This window comes from Scyliorhinus canicula, chromosome 7, assembly GCF_902713615.1.
Source record: "Scyliorhinus canicula chromosome 7, sScyCan1.1, whole genome shotgun sequence".
NCBI lineage: Eukaryota > Metazoa > Chordata > Chondrichthyes > Carcharhiniformes > Scyliorhinidae > Scyliorhinus > Scyliorhinus canicula.
Window position 1 is genome coordinate 110,463,819 of NC_052152.1, and position 15,303 is coordinate 110,479,121.

Below are 15,303 nucleotides of genomic sequence, written 5' to 3' on the forward strand. Positions count from 1 at the left end.
AGCCATCATATTTCTACCTCTCTTCAGCTCTGAAGCAGAGTCATATAGACTCAAAACCTTAACTGTGTTTATATCTCAACAGATGCTGCAAGACTTGCTGAGTTTTTCCAGCATTTTCTATTTTTATTTAAAATTTGAAGCATCTGCAGTATTTTGCTTTTGTCATAAGCACCAGATGGACTGCAACAGTTCAAGAAGATGGTTCACCAGCACGTTAAGGACAATTAGTATGGACAATAAATGTTGGTCCTGTTATTGATGTTCACATCCCCTGACTAAATTAAAACATTCAACTAAATTGCCCCCAAGCCCAAGTCATTTATATATAACAAGAATGAGCCCCACTACATACTTATCTCCACAGAAAACATCCAATTCACTACTGCACTCTGTTTCCTCTACCACAGCTGATGTGGACTTCATTTAAATTTTGTGAATGTAAAGTTTTATGTAGAAAGTTGTCTTTTTCTCCCTTTTCTTAGATTCTGGCCAGTTGTAACACTTTAGCAACCTGCCCTATAGAGATTTTTAGCCATGGATGCGTAGACTTCTTTAATTACATTGCACTTTTTAGGAAAACGTAGACCTGAAATGGACATGTAGCCTTAACAAGGACCTTTCCAAAAATACACAGGTTGTCAAGGGTTAAATGATCCTGAGTTCCTGAAAGATTTGGTTTAATGCAGTAGAACAATATTTACACCAATGTTTTTAATGTGCTGAAATAATTGATATTGGGTTTCTGAAAGGGCTTGAAGCTAGACGACGGAGTCGTGATCGTTCCCATGGTTGGTGTATTTTCAATGAGCTCGGTCAATACTGTTGCGTTTGGGACATGTGAAAATTTCATATCGGTTTATTGATCCTCCTGAGCATTGATCCTTGGTCCCATTCAATTGTCTTGCTGCAGTTTAAATTAATTGTGCCTGTAAAACGCATCACAGCAGATGTTCATTCTAAAAGCTTTCACCAGGGTAGTGAACAATGCTACTTTTGAAATTATGATTTTAAAGCGTTTTACGTTAACATCGGTGTACGCATTGAAAACACGAATATACAATAGTTTAAAGCCCTGCCCAGTGGGAGTTTCTGCCCTTCCCCGGACACGGTCCGCCTTCCCTCGCTTCCCCCGGCGCTTACGCACACATTTTATGTTCTGTTTTCTGGGGACAAAGGCCGCAGCTGCTCGAGCCCGAGCCGTCAGCCTGATAACCGGTAGGCGCCATCAGGAGAACACGGGGTACTCGGCCCAGCTTCCAGCCGCTGAGGACTAAAGCAGGGACAGCTTTCGGCTTCGGGGGCCGAGCAGGGGAAGGGAAGAGATATATCCCGGGGGCGAAATAGGGAGGAGAGAGAGAGAGAGAGAGAGAGAGAGACATGTCCCCGTGGGGAGGGGGGCCATGAATGATGTCCCCGCTCTGAACCTGGATAAGTTACTTGGTGCCTCTAATACCGAGGAAAGGTTTCTGAGGGCCTCACGCTTAGCCACCGATCCAGGGATTTGGATTAGACAGCGTGACTTGCATTTGTGCTGAATATCAGAAAGTGCTGTAATTTATAGTTTGTATTTTTGCAGTAATGTTATTAAATCCTGGGTTAAAATGCTTACAGACAGAATATCTGCTAGAGCCACGATTAAGTGAGGGAATGAGTAATTTTTGCAGGGGAAGTATTTTGCTAATAGATATTAAAAGCTATTTTACCTGTTTGTCCAGAGTCAGCTAATGTATAGTAACAGTTTGAGCCTGACTCAACAATTCAACACACATCTTGTAAAAGAGGCGAAAGAATGCTGTGTGGTTTGAGTGCAGTGAGTAGCTAATCAGAGGGGCCAGCTCTGGTCAAAGGAGTTGCTTCCAGGGCTCTAAGATGAGCAGAAGGTTTTCAGCTTAGTCCTAACAAAAGGTTTCTCTCTTCAATATGTGTAGGTTAGTTGGATTGCTAAATTGCCCTTGGGTTAGGTGGGGTTACTGGGCTACGGGGATGTGTGGCCTTAAGTGGGGTGCTCTTTCCAAGAGCCAGTGCAGACTCAGTGGGCCGAATGGCCTCCTGCACTGTAAATTCTATGAAAACATTTTTATGATTCAAGGACTCTGGTTGTTAATCTGGTTGTTAACTTTATACATAAGTGATACTTGGAAATATGTGGATTGCTTGATTGGAATTTAGAGGCAGGTTTTAGAAAAAAAAATAGGATGTTGTACTTTTTAACTGTAAAGCTATTTCTTTGTTGCTAATGTGGTTAATGTGGTGTTCCAGTTAAAGTTTGTTTTAATATAATATAAAGCTGTCTACTGATCAGTGTTATCACTCCTATGGTGCAGTAACATTTCCTCACAGTTTTAACAAATGCAAATACTAGGGTTCTAATTTGAGATCTTGAGCAAAATTGGGGTTCTGGTTTGGTTTCATAAACCTTTATGGCGTGCCCTTCACAGCCACAGGACAGTACTTTCTGGAGTGTAGTCACTGTTGTAAAATAGAAAACACTGCTGGCAATTTGTACATCGCAAATTGCTACGAACAGCAATGTGATAATGATCATCTGTTTCTGTGTTGCCAATTGAGGAAGTAGGGAATCTGCTTTAGATCTTTGGTGTCCAACTGAGAGACAAGACGCCCTTGGTTTAATATCATGTCCAAAGAGTGCGCTTCCTCAGTACTGTGCTGAAGAGTCTAAAGTTTTTTGAGCGGGACCTAAACCCATAACTTCCTGACCCAGATAGTGTTAACAATCCTTGTGGAATTAAACAATAATCTTCTGCAAACAGCCCAGGAGAACTTATTAAAAATGTACTCTTTCAGAGGATGTGGGTGTTGTTCACTCAGCCACTATTTATTTCCTATCCCTAATTGCCGAGAAGGTGATGGTGTGCTGCCCTCTTGAATCACTGGAATTGAGATGATGCAGGAACACAAGTGCTGTTAGGAAGGGAGATCCAGGATTTTCACCTAGTGAAGATGAAGTAACAGCGATATAGTTCCATGTTAAGATGGTGTGTTGTTTGGAGAGAAACTTGTGGTTGGTGCTGTTGCCATGCATCTGCTACCCTTGTGCATTCTTGATGGTAGAGGTTGCAGGTTTGGAAGGTTCTGTCAAAGAAGCCTTGACAGGTTGCTGCATTGCGTCTTATAGGTTGTACACATTACTGCCACTGTAAGTCTGAAATCATCATCATAGAATTTACAGTACAGAAGGAGGCCATTCGGCCCATTGAGTCTGCACCAGCCCTTGGAAAGAGCACCCTACTTAAGCCCACACCTCCACCCTATCCCCGTAACCCCACCTAACCTTTTTTCTTTTGGACACTGTAAGGGCAATTTATCATGGCCAATCCACCTAACCTGCATATCTTTGGACTGTGGGAGGAAACTGGAGCACCCGGATGAAACCCACGCAGACACTGGGAGAACGTGCAGACTCTGCACAGACAGTGACCCAAGCCAGGAATCGAACCTGGGATCCTGGAGCTACGAAGCAACTGTGCTAACCACTGTGCTACCATGCTGCCCTTAAATGAGGAGGGAGTAAATATTTAAAGTGGTTGATGGGATGTCAGTCAAGGGGCTGCTTTGTTCTGGATGGCGTCGAGTGTTCTGGGAGCTGCAGCTGAGGGACTCCTGCCCGATGTCCTGGGAATCGTATGATTGACCTCCAACAACCACAATCATCTTCCTTTGTGCGAGGTATGACTAACCAGCGGAGAGCTTTCCCCCTGATTCCTATTGGTTCCAGTTTTGCTAGGTACCCATGATGCCATACTCTGTGTTATGCAGCCTTGATGTCAAGGGCAGTCACTCTCTCCTCATCTTTGGAGTTCAGCTCTTTTGTCTGTGTTTGGACCAAAGCTGTAATGAAGTCAGGAACTGAGTGGCCTTGGCAGAACCCAAACTGAGTGTCAATGTGCAGGTTATTGCTGAGTAAGCTCCAATTACTGGTAGCACTGCCGGCATCACCTTCCATCACTTTACTAATGATTGAGAGTAGAGTGATGTGACAATAATTGGCCTGGTTGGATTTGTCCTGCTTTTCGTGGACAGCCCATAACCTGGGCAATTTTCCAACTTGCCGGGTAGATGCAGTATTGTAGCTGTACTGGAAACGTTTGACTAGGGGGTTATGGCTAGTTCTGAAGCACAAATCTTGAGTACTTTTGCTGGAATATTGTCAGGGCCCATGGCAGTATCCAGCATTTGAGCCCTTTTTAATATCACATGGAATGAATCAAATTGGCTGAAGACTGGCATCTATGATGCTGGAGATTTAAGAAGAAGGCTGAAATGGACCATCTGCTCAATAGTTATGGCTGACGATTGTTGCAAATGCTTCAACCTTGACTTGTTCATGGCTAGCTGGTCTCCATCATCATTCAGGATGGAATATTTGAGGAGCCTCCTCTCTCCAGGAAATTATTTCATTGTTTACCACCATTCATGACTGGATGGAGCAGAACTCCAGAACATCGATCTTTAAAAAAAAGTAATTCACATGATGCGAGCTTGCTGACTAGACCAGCATTTCTTGCCCATCCCCAGTTGCCTTCTTGAACTGCTGCAGTCCCTGAGGTGTAGGTATGCTCACAGTGCTGTTAGAGGGGAGTTCCAGGATTGTGACCCAATGACAGTGAAGGAACGGCGATATATTTCCAAGTCAGGATGGTGCGCAGCTTGGAAGGCAACTTCCAGGTTGTGGGGTCCTCACCTATCTGTTACTCTTGTCCTTCTAGATGGTAGTGGCCGTGGGTTTGGAAAGTGTTGTCTAAGGAACCTTGGTGAGTTCCTGCAGTGCATCTTGTAGATGTTACATATGGCTGCCATTGTTCATCGGTGGTGAGGGTTTGAATGTTTGTGGAAGCCGGGCTGCTTTGTCTGGATGGTGTTGAGTTTCTGGGGTGTTGTTGGAGCTGCACTTATCCGGGCTAGTGGAGAGTATTCCATCACACTCTGATCTGTGCCTTGTGGATGGTGGACGAGCTTTGGAGAGTCTGGAGGTGAGTTATTTGTTGCAGCATTCCCAGCCTTTGACCTGCTCTTGTAGCCACATATATATATATGGCGAGACCAATTTGGTTCTGTTCAATCTAAGCCCCAGAATGTTAATAGGGGATTAATCGATGGAAATGCCATTGAATGTAATGGGGTGATTGTTAGATCCTCTCTTGTTGACCTAGCACTTCCGTGGCACGATTGTTACTTGCCACTTGTCAGCCCAAGGATGGATAATGTCCATTTGGACATAGAATGCTTCAGTATCTGAGAGAGTCGCAAATCGTACTGAACCGTGTGTAGTCATCTGTGAACATCCCCACTTCTAACCTCCTAATGGAAGGAAGGTCGGTGATGAAGCAGCTGAAGAAGGTTGGGCCTGGGACACTACCCTGAGAAATTCCTGCAGTGATGACCTGGAACTAAGATGATTGACCTACAACCACCGCAACCATCTTCCTTTGTGCCAGGCATGACTAACCAGTAGAGGGCTTTCCCCCTAATTCCCATTAATTCCTGTTTTGCTACGGCTCCTTGATGTTATATTCAGTCAAATGCAACCTGGTGTTCAGGGCAGTCACCCTCCACTCAATTCTGGCATTCAGCTCTTTTGTCCATGTTTGAAGCAAGGTTGTATTGAGGTCAGGAACTGAATGGTCCTGGCAGAACCCAAAGTACACGTTTGTGAGTAGGTTATTGATGAGTAGGTGCTGCTTTATAGCGCTGTTGATGAGTCCTTCCATCACTTGATGATCAAGAGTAGACTGCTGGGAGGGAGGGGGGTGGGGGTGTAATTGGCTTGGTTGGATTTGTCCTGTTTCCTCTGTGTAGGCCATATCTGGGCAATTATCCACATTTCTGGGTAGATTCCAGTGTTGTAGCTGTACTGGAATGGCTTGGCTAGGGACTCAGCAAGTTCTGAAGCACAAGTCTTCAGTACTATTGCTGGAATATTGTCGAGGCCCATAGTATTTGCAGTATCCAATGCCTTCTGCCATTTCTTGCTACCATATGAAGTGAAGTCATGATGTCACGTGGTGTGAATGGAATTGGCTGAAGAATGACCTCTGTGATACTGGGGGCCTCTGGAGGAGACCCGAGTTGGATCATTAACTAAGCATTTCTAGCTGAAGATTGTTGCGAATGCTTCAGCCTTAACTGGTGTGCTGGGCTCCTCCGTCATTGAGTATGGGGATATTTGTGGAACCATTCATGGCTAGATGTGGCAGAATTGCAGAGCTTAAATCTGATCCGTTGGTAGTGGGATCCCTTAGCTCTGCCAATTACTTGCTGCTTATGCGGTTTTGCTCCTGGCATGCCCTCCTGTACTCTCCATTGAACCAGGGTTGATCCCCTGGCTTTGTGGTAGAGTGGGAGAAATACCAGACCATGAGGTTACAGATTGTGGTCGAGTACAATTCTGCTGCTGCCGATGGCTCACAGTGCCTCATAGATGCCAGTCTTGAGCGCCTAGATCTTTTTGAAGTCTATCCCATTTAGCACGGTGGTAGTGCCACACAACACGATGGAGGGTATCCTCAATAGGATGACGGGACTTTGTCTCCCCAAGGACTGTACGTTGGTCACTCCTGCCAATACTGTCATGAAGCGATGCCTCTGCAGCACACGGGCTGGGGATAAAGTTAAGTATGTTTTTCCCTCTTGCTTCCGACACCACCTGCCGCTGTCCAGCCTAGCCACGATGTCCTTTAGGACTTGGCCAGCTTGGTCTGTAATGGTGCTCCCCAGCCAATCTTGGTGATGGACATTGAAGAATGCATTATGCGCCCTTGCCACCCTCATTGCTTCCTCCAAGTGGTGTTTAACATGGAGGAGTACTGATTCACCAGCTAAGGGGGGTGCAGTAGGTGGTAATCAGCAGGAGGTTTCCTTGCCCATGTTTGAATTGATGCCATGGGGTCCTGAGTTAACGTTGAGAACTCCCAGGCTACTCCCTCGCTGCTGTATACCACTGTGCCGCCACCTCTGCTGGGGCTGTCCTGTCAGTGGGACAGATATATCCAGAGGTGGTGTTGGTGATGTCTGCGCAATTGTCTGCAAGATATGATTAATAGAATTTACAGTGCAGAAGGAGGCCATTCGGTCCATCGAGTCTGCACCGGCTCTTTTGAAAGAGCACCCTACCCAAGCCCACACCTCCACCCTACCCCCATAACCCAGTAACCCCATCCAACACTAAGGGCAATTTTGGACACTAAGGACAATTTAGCATGGCCAATCCACCTAACCTGCACATCTTTGGACTGTGGGAGGAAACCGGAGCACCCGGAGGAAACCCACGCGCACACGAGGAGAATGTGCAGACTCCGCACAGTGACCCAAGCCGGGAATCGAACCTGGGACCCTGGAGCTGTGAAGCAATTGTGCTAACCACTATGCTACCGTGCTGCCCTTAGATTCTGAGAGTATGACTATGTCAGGCTGTTGCCTAACTAATCTCAGGCCAGCTCTCCCCCCCCCCCCCCCCCCCCCCCCCCCCCCCCCAAATATCTTTGGAGATTTAGCGTGGCCAATCCATCTAACCTGCACATCTTTGGATTGGAGGAAACCCACACAGACACTAGGAGTGTCTGAAAACTCCCCACAGACCGTCACCTAAGGCCGGAATTAAACTTGGGTCTCTGGTGCGGTGAGGCTGCAGTGCTAACCACTGTGCCGCCATGCCGATGTCGTTGTTATTTCAATGGCCTGACGGCCATCTAGTCTCATTTCATTTTTACCTTTCTGTAGCGATTTGTTAGGCCATCCGTTTCAGTGGGAATTTCAGAGTCAACCACATGCTGTGGGCCTAGAATGCATGGAGGCCAGACTGGGTAAGGAAAGCAGATTTCCTTCGCTAAAGACATTAGTGAACAAGATAGGGCAGCACGGTGGCCTAGTGGTTAGCACAACCGCCTCACAGCGCTGAGGTCCCAGGTTTGATCCCGGCTCTGGGTCACTGTCTGTGTGGAGTTTGCACATTCTCCCGTGTCTGCGTGGGTTTCGCCCCCACAACCCAAAAATGTGCAGAGTAGGTGGATTGGCCACGCTAAATTGCCCCTAAAATTGGAAAAAATAATTGGGTAATCTAATTTTTAAAAAAATTAGTGAACAAGATGTGTTTTTACAACAATCAATAATGTTTTCATGCTCGCCCTTATGAGACACTATTGGGGTATTATCATAACTTGCTACATTTTCATTTTCTTAACACTTTAATTTATGAGTTATAAAAATACTGATGGTGGCAGGCAATAAAGTGTGATTTGGATGATCCTTCGCTCCCACTCGGGTAATAGAGTATTTGCTTTCCAGTTGACCTGGCATGGTCGTTTCATGTACGTGTCAGGTGACCAGTAGAGGTGGGATGGTTGGTGTTAGATCATGTGACAGTTCCAGAAATATGTTCAACCAAAGTTGGTAAACTCGCCCTCCTTGTTCTGTTTGAAAAATCACCCAAGTAGCAATGCGACAAGATCGATATGTGTAGATTTAAGGTGCAGCAATTTATTCTTAAATGGGCGAGATGGTGGTAATAGTTTCTACTGTACATCAGTGGCACAAATCATTCTGTAAGTTTTGATCAACCCACCTAACCAAAATCGACTGTGAACTTTCCCCTCCATCCTGAACCATCCCCTTTTGTCTTTTGCTTCCCTTGGCTTGTCCCCAATATCTCTCCCTATTCCGTTCCAAGGTTCCCACCTGCTTCAAGAAGACCACCATTATGCCGGTGTTAAAAAAAGAACCAGACAACATGTCTCAACAACTTCCGTCTGGTGTCCTTGACATCAATTGTGAAGTGTCATGAGACACATCAACTCCATGCTCCCAGAATGTCTTGATCCGCTGCAATTCGCATACCGTCACAACCGGTCAACAGCAGATGGCATCTCCCTTGTCCTACACTCATCCCTGGAGCATCTCGACAACCAGGGCTCCTAAGTCGGACTCCTATTCATTGGCTACAGTTCCGCCTTCAACACCATAATCCCAGCCAAGCTCATATCAAAACTCCTAAACCTACGACTTGGCTCCTCCCTCTGCAACTGGATCCTCGACTTTCTGACCCATAAGACCACAATCAGTAAGAATAAAAAGCAACACCTCCACCACGATAGTCCTCAATACTGGGGCCCCGCGAAGCTACGTACTTAGCCCTCTACTATACTCCCTATACACATATGACTGTGTGGCAAACTTTGGCTCCAATTCCATTTACATATTTGCTGATGACACGACAGTAGTGTGTCGGATCTCGAACAAGGTGTGCACATCACCAACAATCTGTCCTGGTCCACCCAAGTCGATGCTGCGACCAAGAAAGCGCAACAGCGCCTATACTTCCTCAGGAAACTAAGGAAATTTGGTATGTCCACACTGACTCTTACCAATTTTTCCCGATGCACCATAGGATGCTTTCTATCTGGCTGCATCACAGTCTGTTATGGCAACTGCTCAGCTGAAGACCGTAAGAAACTAGAGAGTCGTGAACACAGCCCGGTCCATCACGTGAACCGCCTTCCATCCATTAACTGTCTACACCTCCCGCTGCCTTGGGAAAGCGTGCAGCATAATCCAAGACCCCCTCCCACCTTTTCCATCGAGCAGGAGATACAAAAGTCTGAGAACATGCACTAAAAGATTCAGAAATAGCTTCTTCCCCGCTGTTACCAGACTCCAGAATGACCTACTTTTGGACTGAACTGATCTTTCCACACATCTTCTCAACCTAGTAGTTACGTATGCATCACCCAATGTCTATGTATTTACATTGTGTATTTATTGTATGTCGTCTATTTTCCATGTATGGAATGATCTGTCTGGACTGTACGCAGAACAATACTTTTCACTGTACTTTGGTACACGTGACAAATCCAAATCCATTCTTGCCTCCTCTAAACATACCCTTTGTTCCTTTACTTGTTCTGTTACCACTCCTGTGGCCTTACACCACCAAACTCTGATGAAAGGTAATTGTTGGACACAAAAAAGTAGACAAAGATGAAATGTTGAGGGGTTTATTAAAGTTAGTAAAACAGCCGGGAGACCGAGCCTGTCTTAACCTTCAGGTAAGGAGTGAGACCAAACCTCTCTCGGCTTACAGATGCCAGGACACAAGTTATATACATTTTTAGTCCATCTTATTACTCCTATTTACTCTTCCTACTATTCTGTAGCCGAGCCTTTCCCTAACAAATAATGTTTATTCAAGATCCTGAAGATCTCCATGGTGGTGTTATTATCCTTAATATCTGAGGAGCCTCCCATGACCTTTAGAATTGGTAATAGATCACGCTTCTCGACATTTGCTAGCCAGTGACTCCTTCATCCTGTAGGGGAGGAATTTATAGCTTCCAATTCCTCTTCTCTGATAACGGCTAATGCCAGCAGCTTGGATTCCTATCTGGCCATGAGGCCCCAACTAACTTCTTACTGTGAACATAAAAGCTGCCCTGACCCATTTTATTTTTAATACAAAGGATAATATGGTCACCACTCCTAATTCACAGAATATTTTATAATGCTTAGTCTAGTTCAGGGGTGGGCAAACTACGGCCCGCGGGCCGCATGCGGCCCGCCAAAGGTCTTTATGCGGCCCACCAAGTCATTAAAAAAAAATTTTTTTTTAAATGTTTTTTTTTAATTTTAAATTATTTTTTAAGGTTAATGGGGGGGGGGGGGGCTGTTGGGTTACTTACTGGTATAGGGTGGATACGTTGACTTGAGTAGGGTGATCATTGCTCGGCACAACGTCGAGGGCCGAAGGGCCTGTTCTGTGCTGTACTGTTCTATGTTCTATATGAGGCGCCCAGAATCATAACCGGGTGAAGCACTTATTTTACTTAATATACTATGCGGCCCTTTAATATTGTGAATTTCTGAATGTGGCCCTTGCACGGAAAAGTTTGCCCACCCCTGGTCTAGTTTATTAGATTATAATACAAATTATACTTAAGGTTATACAAGATGTGTCTTTAATATGTGAGTATTCATGATCACCATTTTAATCACAGTTTATAATGTGACCTTCTACACCATTCCCTACATATGTTTTGATTTGATTTATTGTCATGTGCACTGAAGTATAGTGAAAAGTATTTTTCTGCGGCCGAGGGAACGTACACAGTGCGTACATGGTAGACAAAAGAATGCTTCCTCGTTGTGTGCGTTTTAGTTCAATACAGAGTCCAAAGTAATTACTTCTTTGTAACACTTATAAGATAGGCCAGCATACAATGGGCATCTGTGATTCTGTTTCAGGCCTCTGATATCAGTCCTCTACAATTGCTGTTTCTGCTGTTAGTAAAAGCAGAACAATCCAGTTGCCTTGACGCATTAATACTCCTATGATAATTATCTTTTCTTTGTTAGCCTGGTACTGGGCCTTGAATCAATGGGTATCATAAACCGCGTTTTGGTTTAATGAAAGCCTAGTTTAGCTAGGCCGTTCGGGTAACACTTATCCTGTAAATGCTACAGGTTCTGTTGCATCAAGTGGAGGATCCTATCTGTCGCCCTCAAACTAGACCCCCTACACGATGCCTCCTCCACCCGTCCCCAGATTGACCCCCATCTCCACCGCCCATTTCCTAACCATTGTGATGTTTGCTGCCCAGTAGTAATTCAATAGGATCGGCAACGTCAGCACCCTCCCCTCGCCAATTCCTTTCGAGAAATACCCTCCTCACCTTCCCCACCCACACGAACCTCAAAATCATCCCATCTACCGTTCTAAAAAAAGGACTTGGGAACAAAAACTGGGGGGATTCTGAAATACTAACAGAGACTTGGGCAGCACTGTCATTTTCATGGTCTGTGTATGCCCTGCAACAACGAGCACAACACATCCCACCTCTTGAGGTCCGCCTTCGTGCCCTCCACCAATCGCGGCAAGTTCAACTTGTGAAGCTTGGCCCAACTCTGCGCCTCCTGTATCCCAAGATAGCGGAAACTCACCCCTATCACCCAGAACGGGGGCTTCCAGCCTCTTGCCCCCTGGCGTTTATCGGGAAAAACTTTTTCCCATGTTCAATTTATATCCTGAAAAATGGCCAAACTGTCCAAGAATCCCCATGATCCGATCAAAACTCCCCACCGGTCGGAAATGTACAACAGGAGGTTGTCTGCTTACAAAGAGACCCGGTGTTCGACCCCTCTCCACTCAATCTCTCTCCACCTCCTCGACGCCCTGAGCATTATTGCCACGGCTCTATTGCCAAAGCAGAGCAGCGCGGGGGGGGGGGGGGGGGGGGGGCAGAGAGAGAGAGAGAGGAGAGGTTGGGGGGGGGGGCAGAGAGAGAGAGAGAGAGAGGAGAGGTGGGGGGGGCAGAGAGAGAGAGGAGAGGTTGTGTGGGGGGGGGGGGGGGTGGAGGTGAGTGGGGAGTACCCTCCCTTGCTATCGCCTCATTATAGATCCCACCGAGCAGAGGTCCCAGCTCTGACCCAACTGGTTATAAAACTTGGCTGAAACCGATTTGGACCTGGTGCCTTCCATGCCTACATCGAACCCACACTGTATGTTACCTTCCTGATCCAATGGGGCCCCCAATCCCTGCACCTTCTCTTCCTCCACTCTTGGAACTCCAGCCAGTCCAAGAACTGCTCCTACCCTACTCCCCAGTCGGAGGCTCCGATTCGTACAGCCTTCAAGAGAAGCCCTCAAATCCCCTTTCACCTCCCTGGCTCTGGACACCACCATGCCCCTCTCAAACCTCACCCTTCCAATCTCTCTTGCCGCCACCTGCTTCCTCAACTGATGCGATGACATCCTGCTTGCTTTTTCCCCACACTCATATACCGCCCCTCTGGCCCTCTGCAGCTGTCCAACGCCTTTCCTGTAGACACCAGCCCAAACTCCATCTGGAGCCTCTGGGCATGATCCAATGGCCACGCTGCTCTGGAAAAGCAGATCGCCGATAAAAGCTGGGAGACCCCGCGAGATCCAACCTGATGTCGCGAGATGTTGCGACGTAAATTCCGCCTATTGTGGGCTGGATCGCTTTTTGGTAAATCTGCATATTAGAGCGAGAATGTAGCCTCACTCTATTGTGCAGATTCAGGAGGTGCCTGAGGCTTTGGGATTCATCACCTTCGCTTCAGAGACCACGGGCGAGCGCCGTTCAGCACTGGGCCCCACAAACAAGGACCAGACGGAAAGGCATTGTGGGGATCTCCCAAGGGATCGGAGGCTCCAAGGTGCATGGCCTTTCGCCTGGTGTTTGCTGTTGCCAGTTTGGCACCCTGACAGTGCCATTGCCAGCTGGCATGGGCACTGCCAGGATGCCATGTTGGCACTGCCAAGGTTCGGGGAGTGCGGGGGCAGTGAGTATTGTGTATTCGGGTCTCGGCGGCTGGGGCGGAGGTGGGAAGAGGAGGTCTGGGATCGCTTCGGGGCCTCGAAGATCGGAATGCTACACTGGAAATTTCCGGCGAGCGGGATCCCCAGTGTACAAAACGCGCTATGTGTGGCCTGGGCTGCGCGTTCCCCGTTGAGGCCGGCATACGTAGCGGCCTGCACTCCTTCGAACCCCCTCGGGCAACCCCACAATCAGGGGATTTTGCCTCCTGGAGCGATTCTCTGAGGGTCCGCCACCATCTCGCTGTCCGCCACCAATACCATTTCTGCCTCAGCGAAGCAAGCTGGTCCTCATGCTCTCCCATCTTTTGGAGTGCCAGGCCCTGCGCCACCAGCCTCTGTTCCACTCTCTTGATAGCCGCCCTAAGTGGCTCCACCACCATTGCAGGTCCTCTTGAGGCCTCCTTCCTCTGCTGCCTGAACTTGTTGTTCAAAACATTCACGATCTGCTCTATGTATCACTGGGTGGGCAACGATGCCCCAGCGCCTTCCGCCATCTTTTACTGTGTCGCACCTGGACTATTCTGCTGCCTCTTTGCTCCACTCCTCGTCTAAGAAGCCATAAAGCGGCCCCACTAGAAGAGTATTGCATTCCTTCAGTGCTTGTGCACCATTCGCCAGCAAAACACCCCTCAAATCGGGTGGGGGAGGACCAGAAAATTCCACCTTGAGTGGGAGCCACCATATGTGCAACAGCTCATTTCATGGCAGCCACCAGAAGTCGAAGTTCACTTGAACTAACAGACAATCTGTTCTGTTCTGACCAGCACCATAATGGAGGAAAACCCACATTCTGAATCCTTCGTCACTCATTGGCTTGAGGCATTAACTCCATTTTTCTTTTGCCACAGATGCTGCTTGTCTTGCTGAGCATTTCCAGCATTTTCGGTTCGCATTTCAGATTTCCCACATCTGCAGTATTTGCCTTGTTTTTCTGAAGTCTTTTGCAACATTTTCTTTGTTTGCCAAACTCCCTGTTTCTGTGTCATCAGTATATACATGTTTGCGAATCTATTCCCGGTGTCCAAGTCCAAATCATATATTTGTTTTTAAAAATGTGGATCCAGCACAGTGGAACACTACATGCAACCCCCTCTCCAGTCTGAGCACTGTTTCAAGTGAAAGTTACATACGAACGATGAGGACTAACCAGTAACTCTGACTACTGATGGTGTTTGTTAGTGGTCTTGCATTTTACTGGCTATGAAGCGTTTGGCTTCTTGAGGTTGTGAAAAGCTTTTGTCCGTTATGGTTGAATATTACCATTAGCTATTGCTCTTATCACGTCAGATCAACACCTCCTCAATACTGCTCCCAAGTGTTACCCTAGATTATAAACTCAAAGCCCACCTGATCCAGAGCTGAAAATGCTACAGTTGAGTCTCAGCATATTGCCACTCGTAAGCTGCATTTATATTTGTGAAAAAGTTTGGCTGACTTCCTTTCAAAAAAATTTTGTTTTATTAGTGACAAAAATGGCCCTGACTCAAGTTTCAAGTGCCAAGTGCTTTGAAGGATATCAGAAGGTGTATGAACATGAAAGGTGAGTGAATATAATCAGCTACAGCAACAAGCTTTCTTTTTAGTTTTTTATTTCTGGGATTCCGTTCTGTTATATAAGGTAGCAAATATTTCAATGCTGGTTAATGTAAAGAGTGGTAATATTATAAACTGAAAAATAGAATTACATAGTCCGCCATTCTCTGGCCTCGTTTCACTTGTGTGAGAGCACAACGAGGCTGGTGAATAGTGGGAGAGGCCACAAACCGTTTGCGATGCAACCGGCCTGCTCCCGTGGGTGAAATCAGGATTACGCCGTAGGGTGGGTGAGAAACCAATTATCACCACTTTTTAAAAAAAAATAGATTTAAAGTATCCAATGATTTGTTTTCCAATCGGGGCAATTTAGCGTGGCCAATCCACCTAACCTGCACATCTTTGGGTTGTGGGGGTGAAAC

General features: G+C 46.6%; 1 protein-coding gene across 3 annotated transcripts in view; it reads left to right on the forward strand.

Annotated features, from left to right (window-relative positions):
• Window positions 1-1,068: 1,068 nt before the first annotated feature.
• Window positions 1,069-15,303, forward strand: part of esd (esterase D/formylglutathione hydrolase) — a 66,050-nt gene continuing 51,815 nt past the window's right edge. The window contains exons 1-2 of one of the 3 annotated variants that reach the window (XM_038802647.1): window positions 1,069-1,215; window positions 14,813-14,888. In XM_038802647.1, coding sequence (XP_038658575.1) covers window positions 1,152-1,215; window positions 14,813-14,888 — 140 coding nt within the window. In that variant the 5' untranslated portion in view covers window positions 1,069-1,151. Of the gene's footprint in view, window positions 1,216-3,629; window positions 3,688-14,812; window positions 14,889-15,303 lie in introns of those variants that run through there. The other 2 variants (XM_038802646.1, XM_038802648.1) reach the window with 2 other exon arrangements.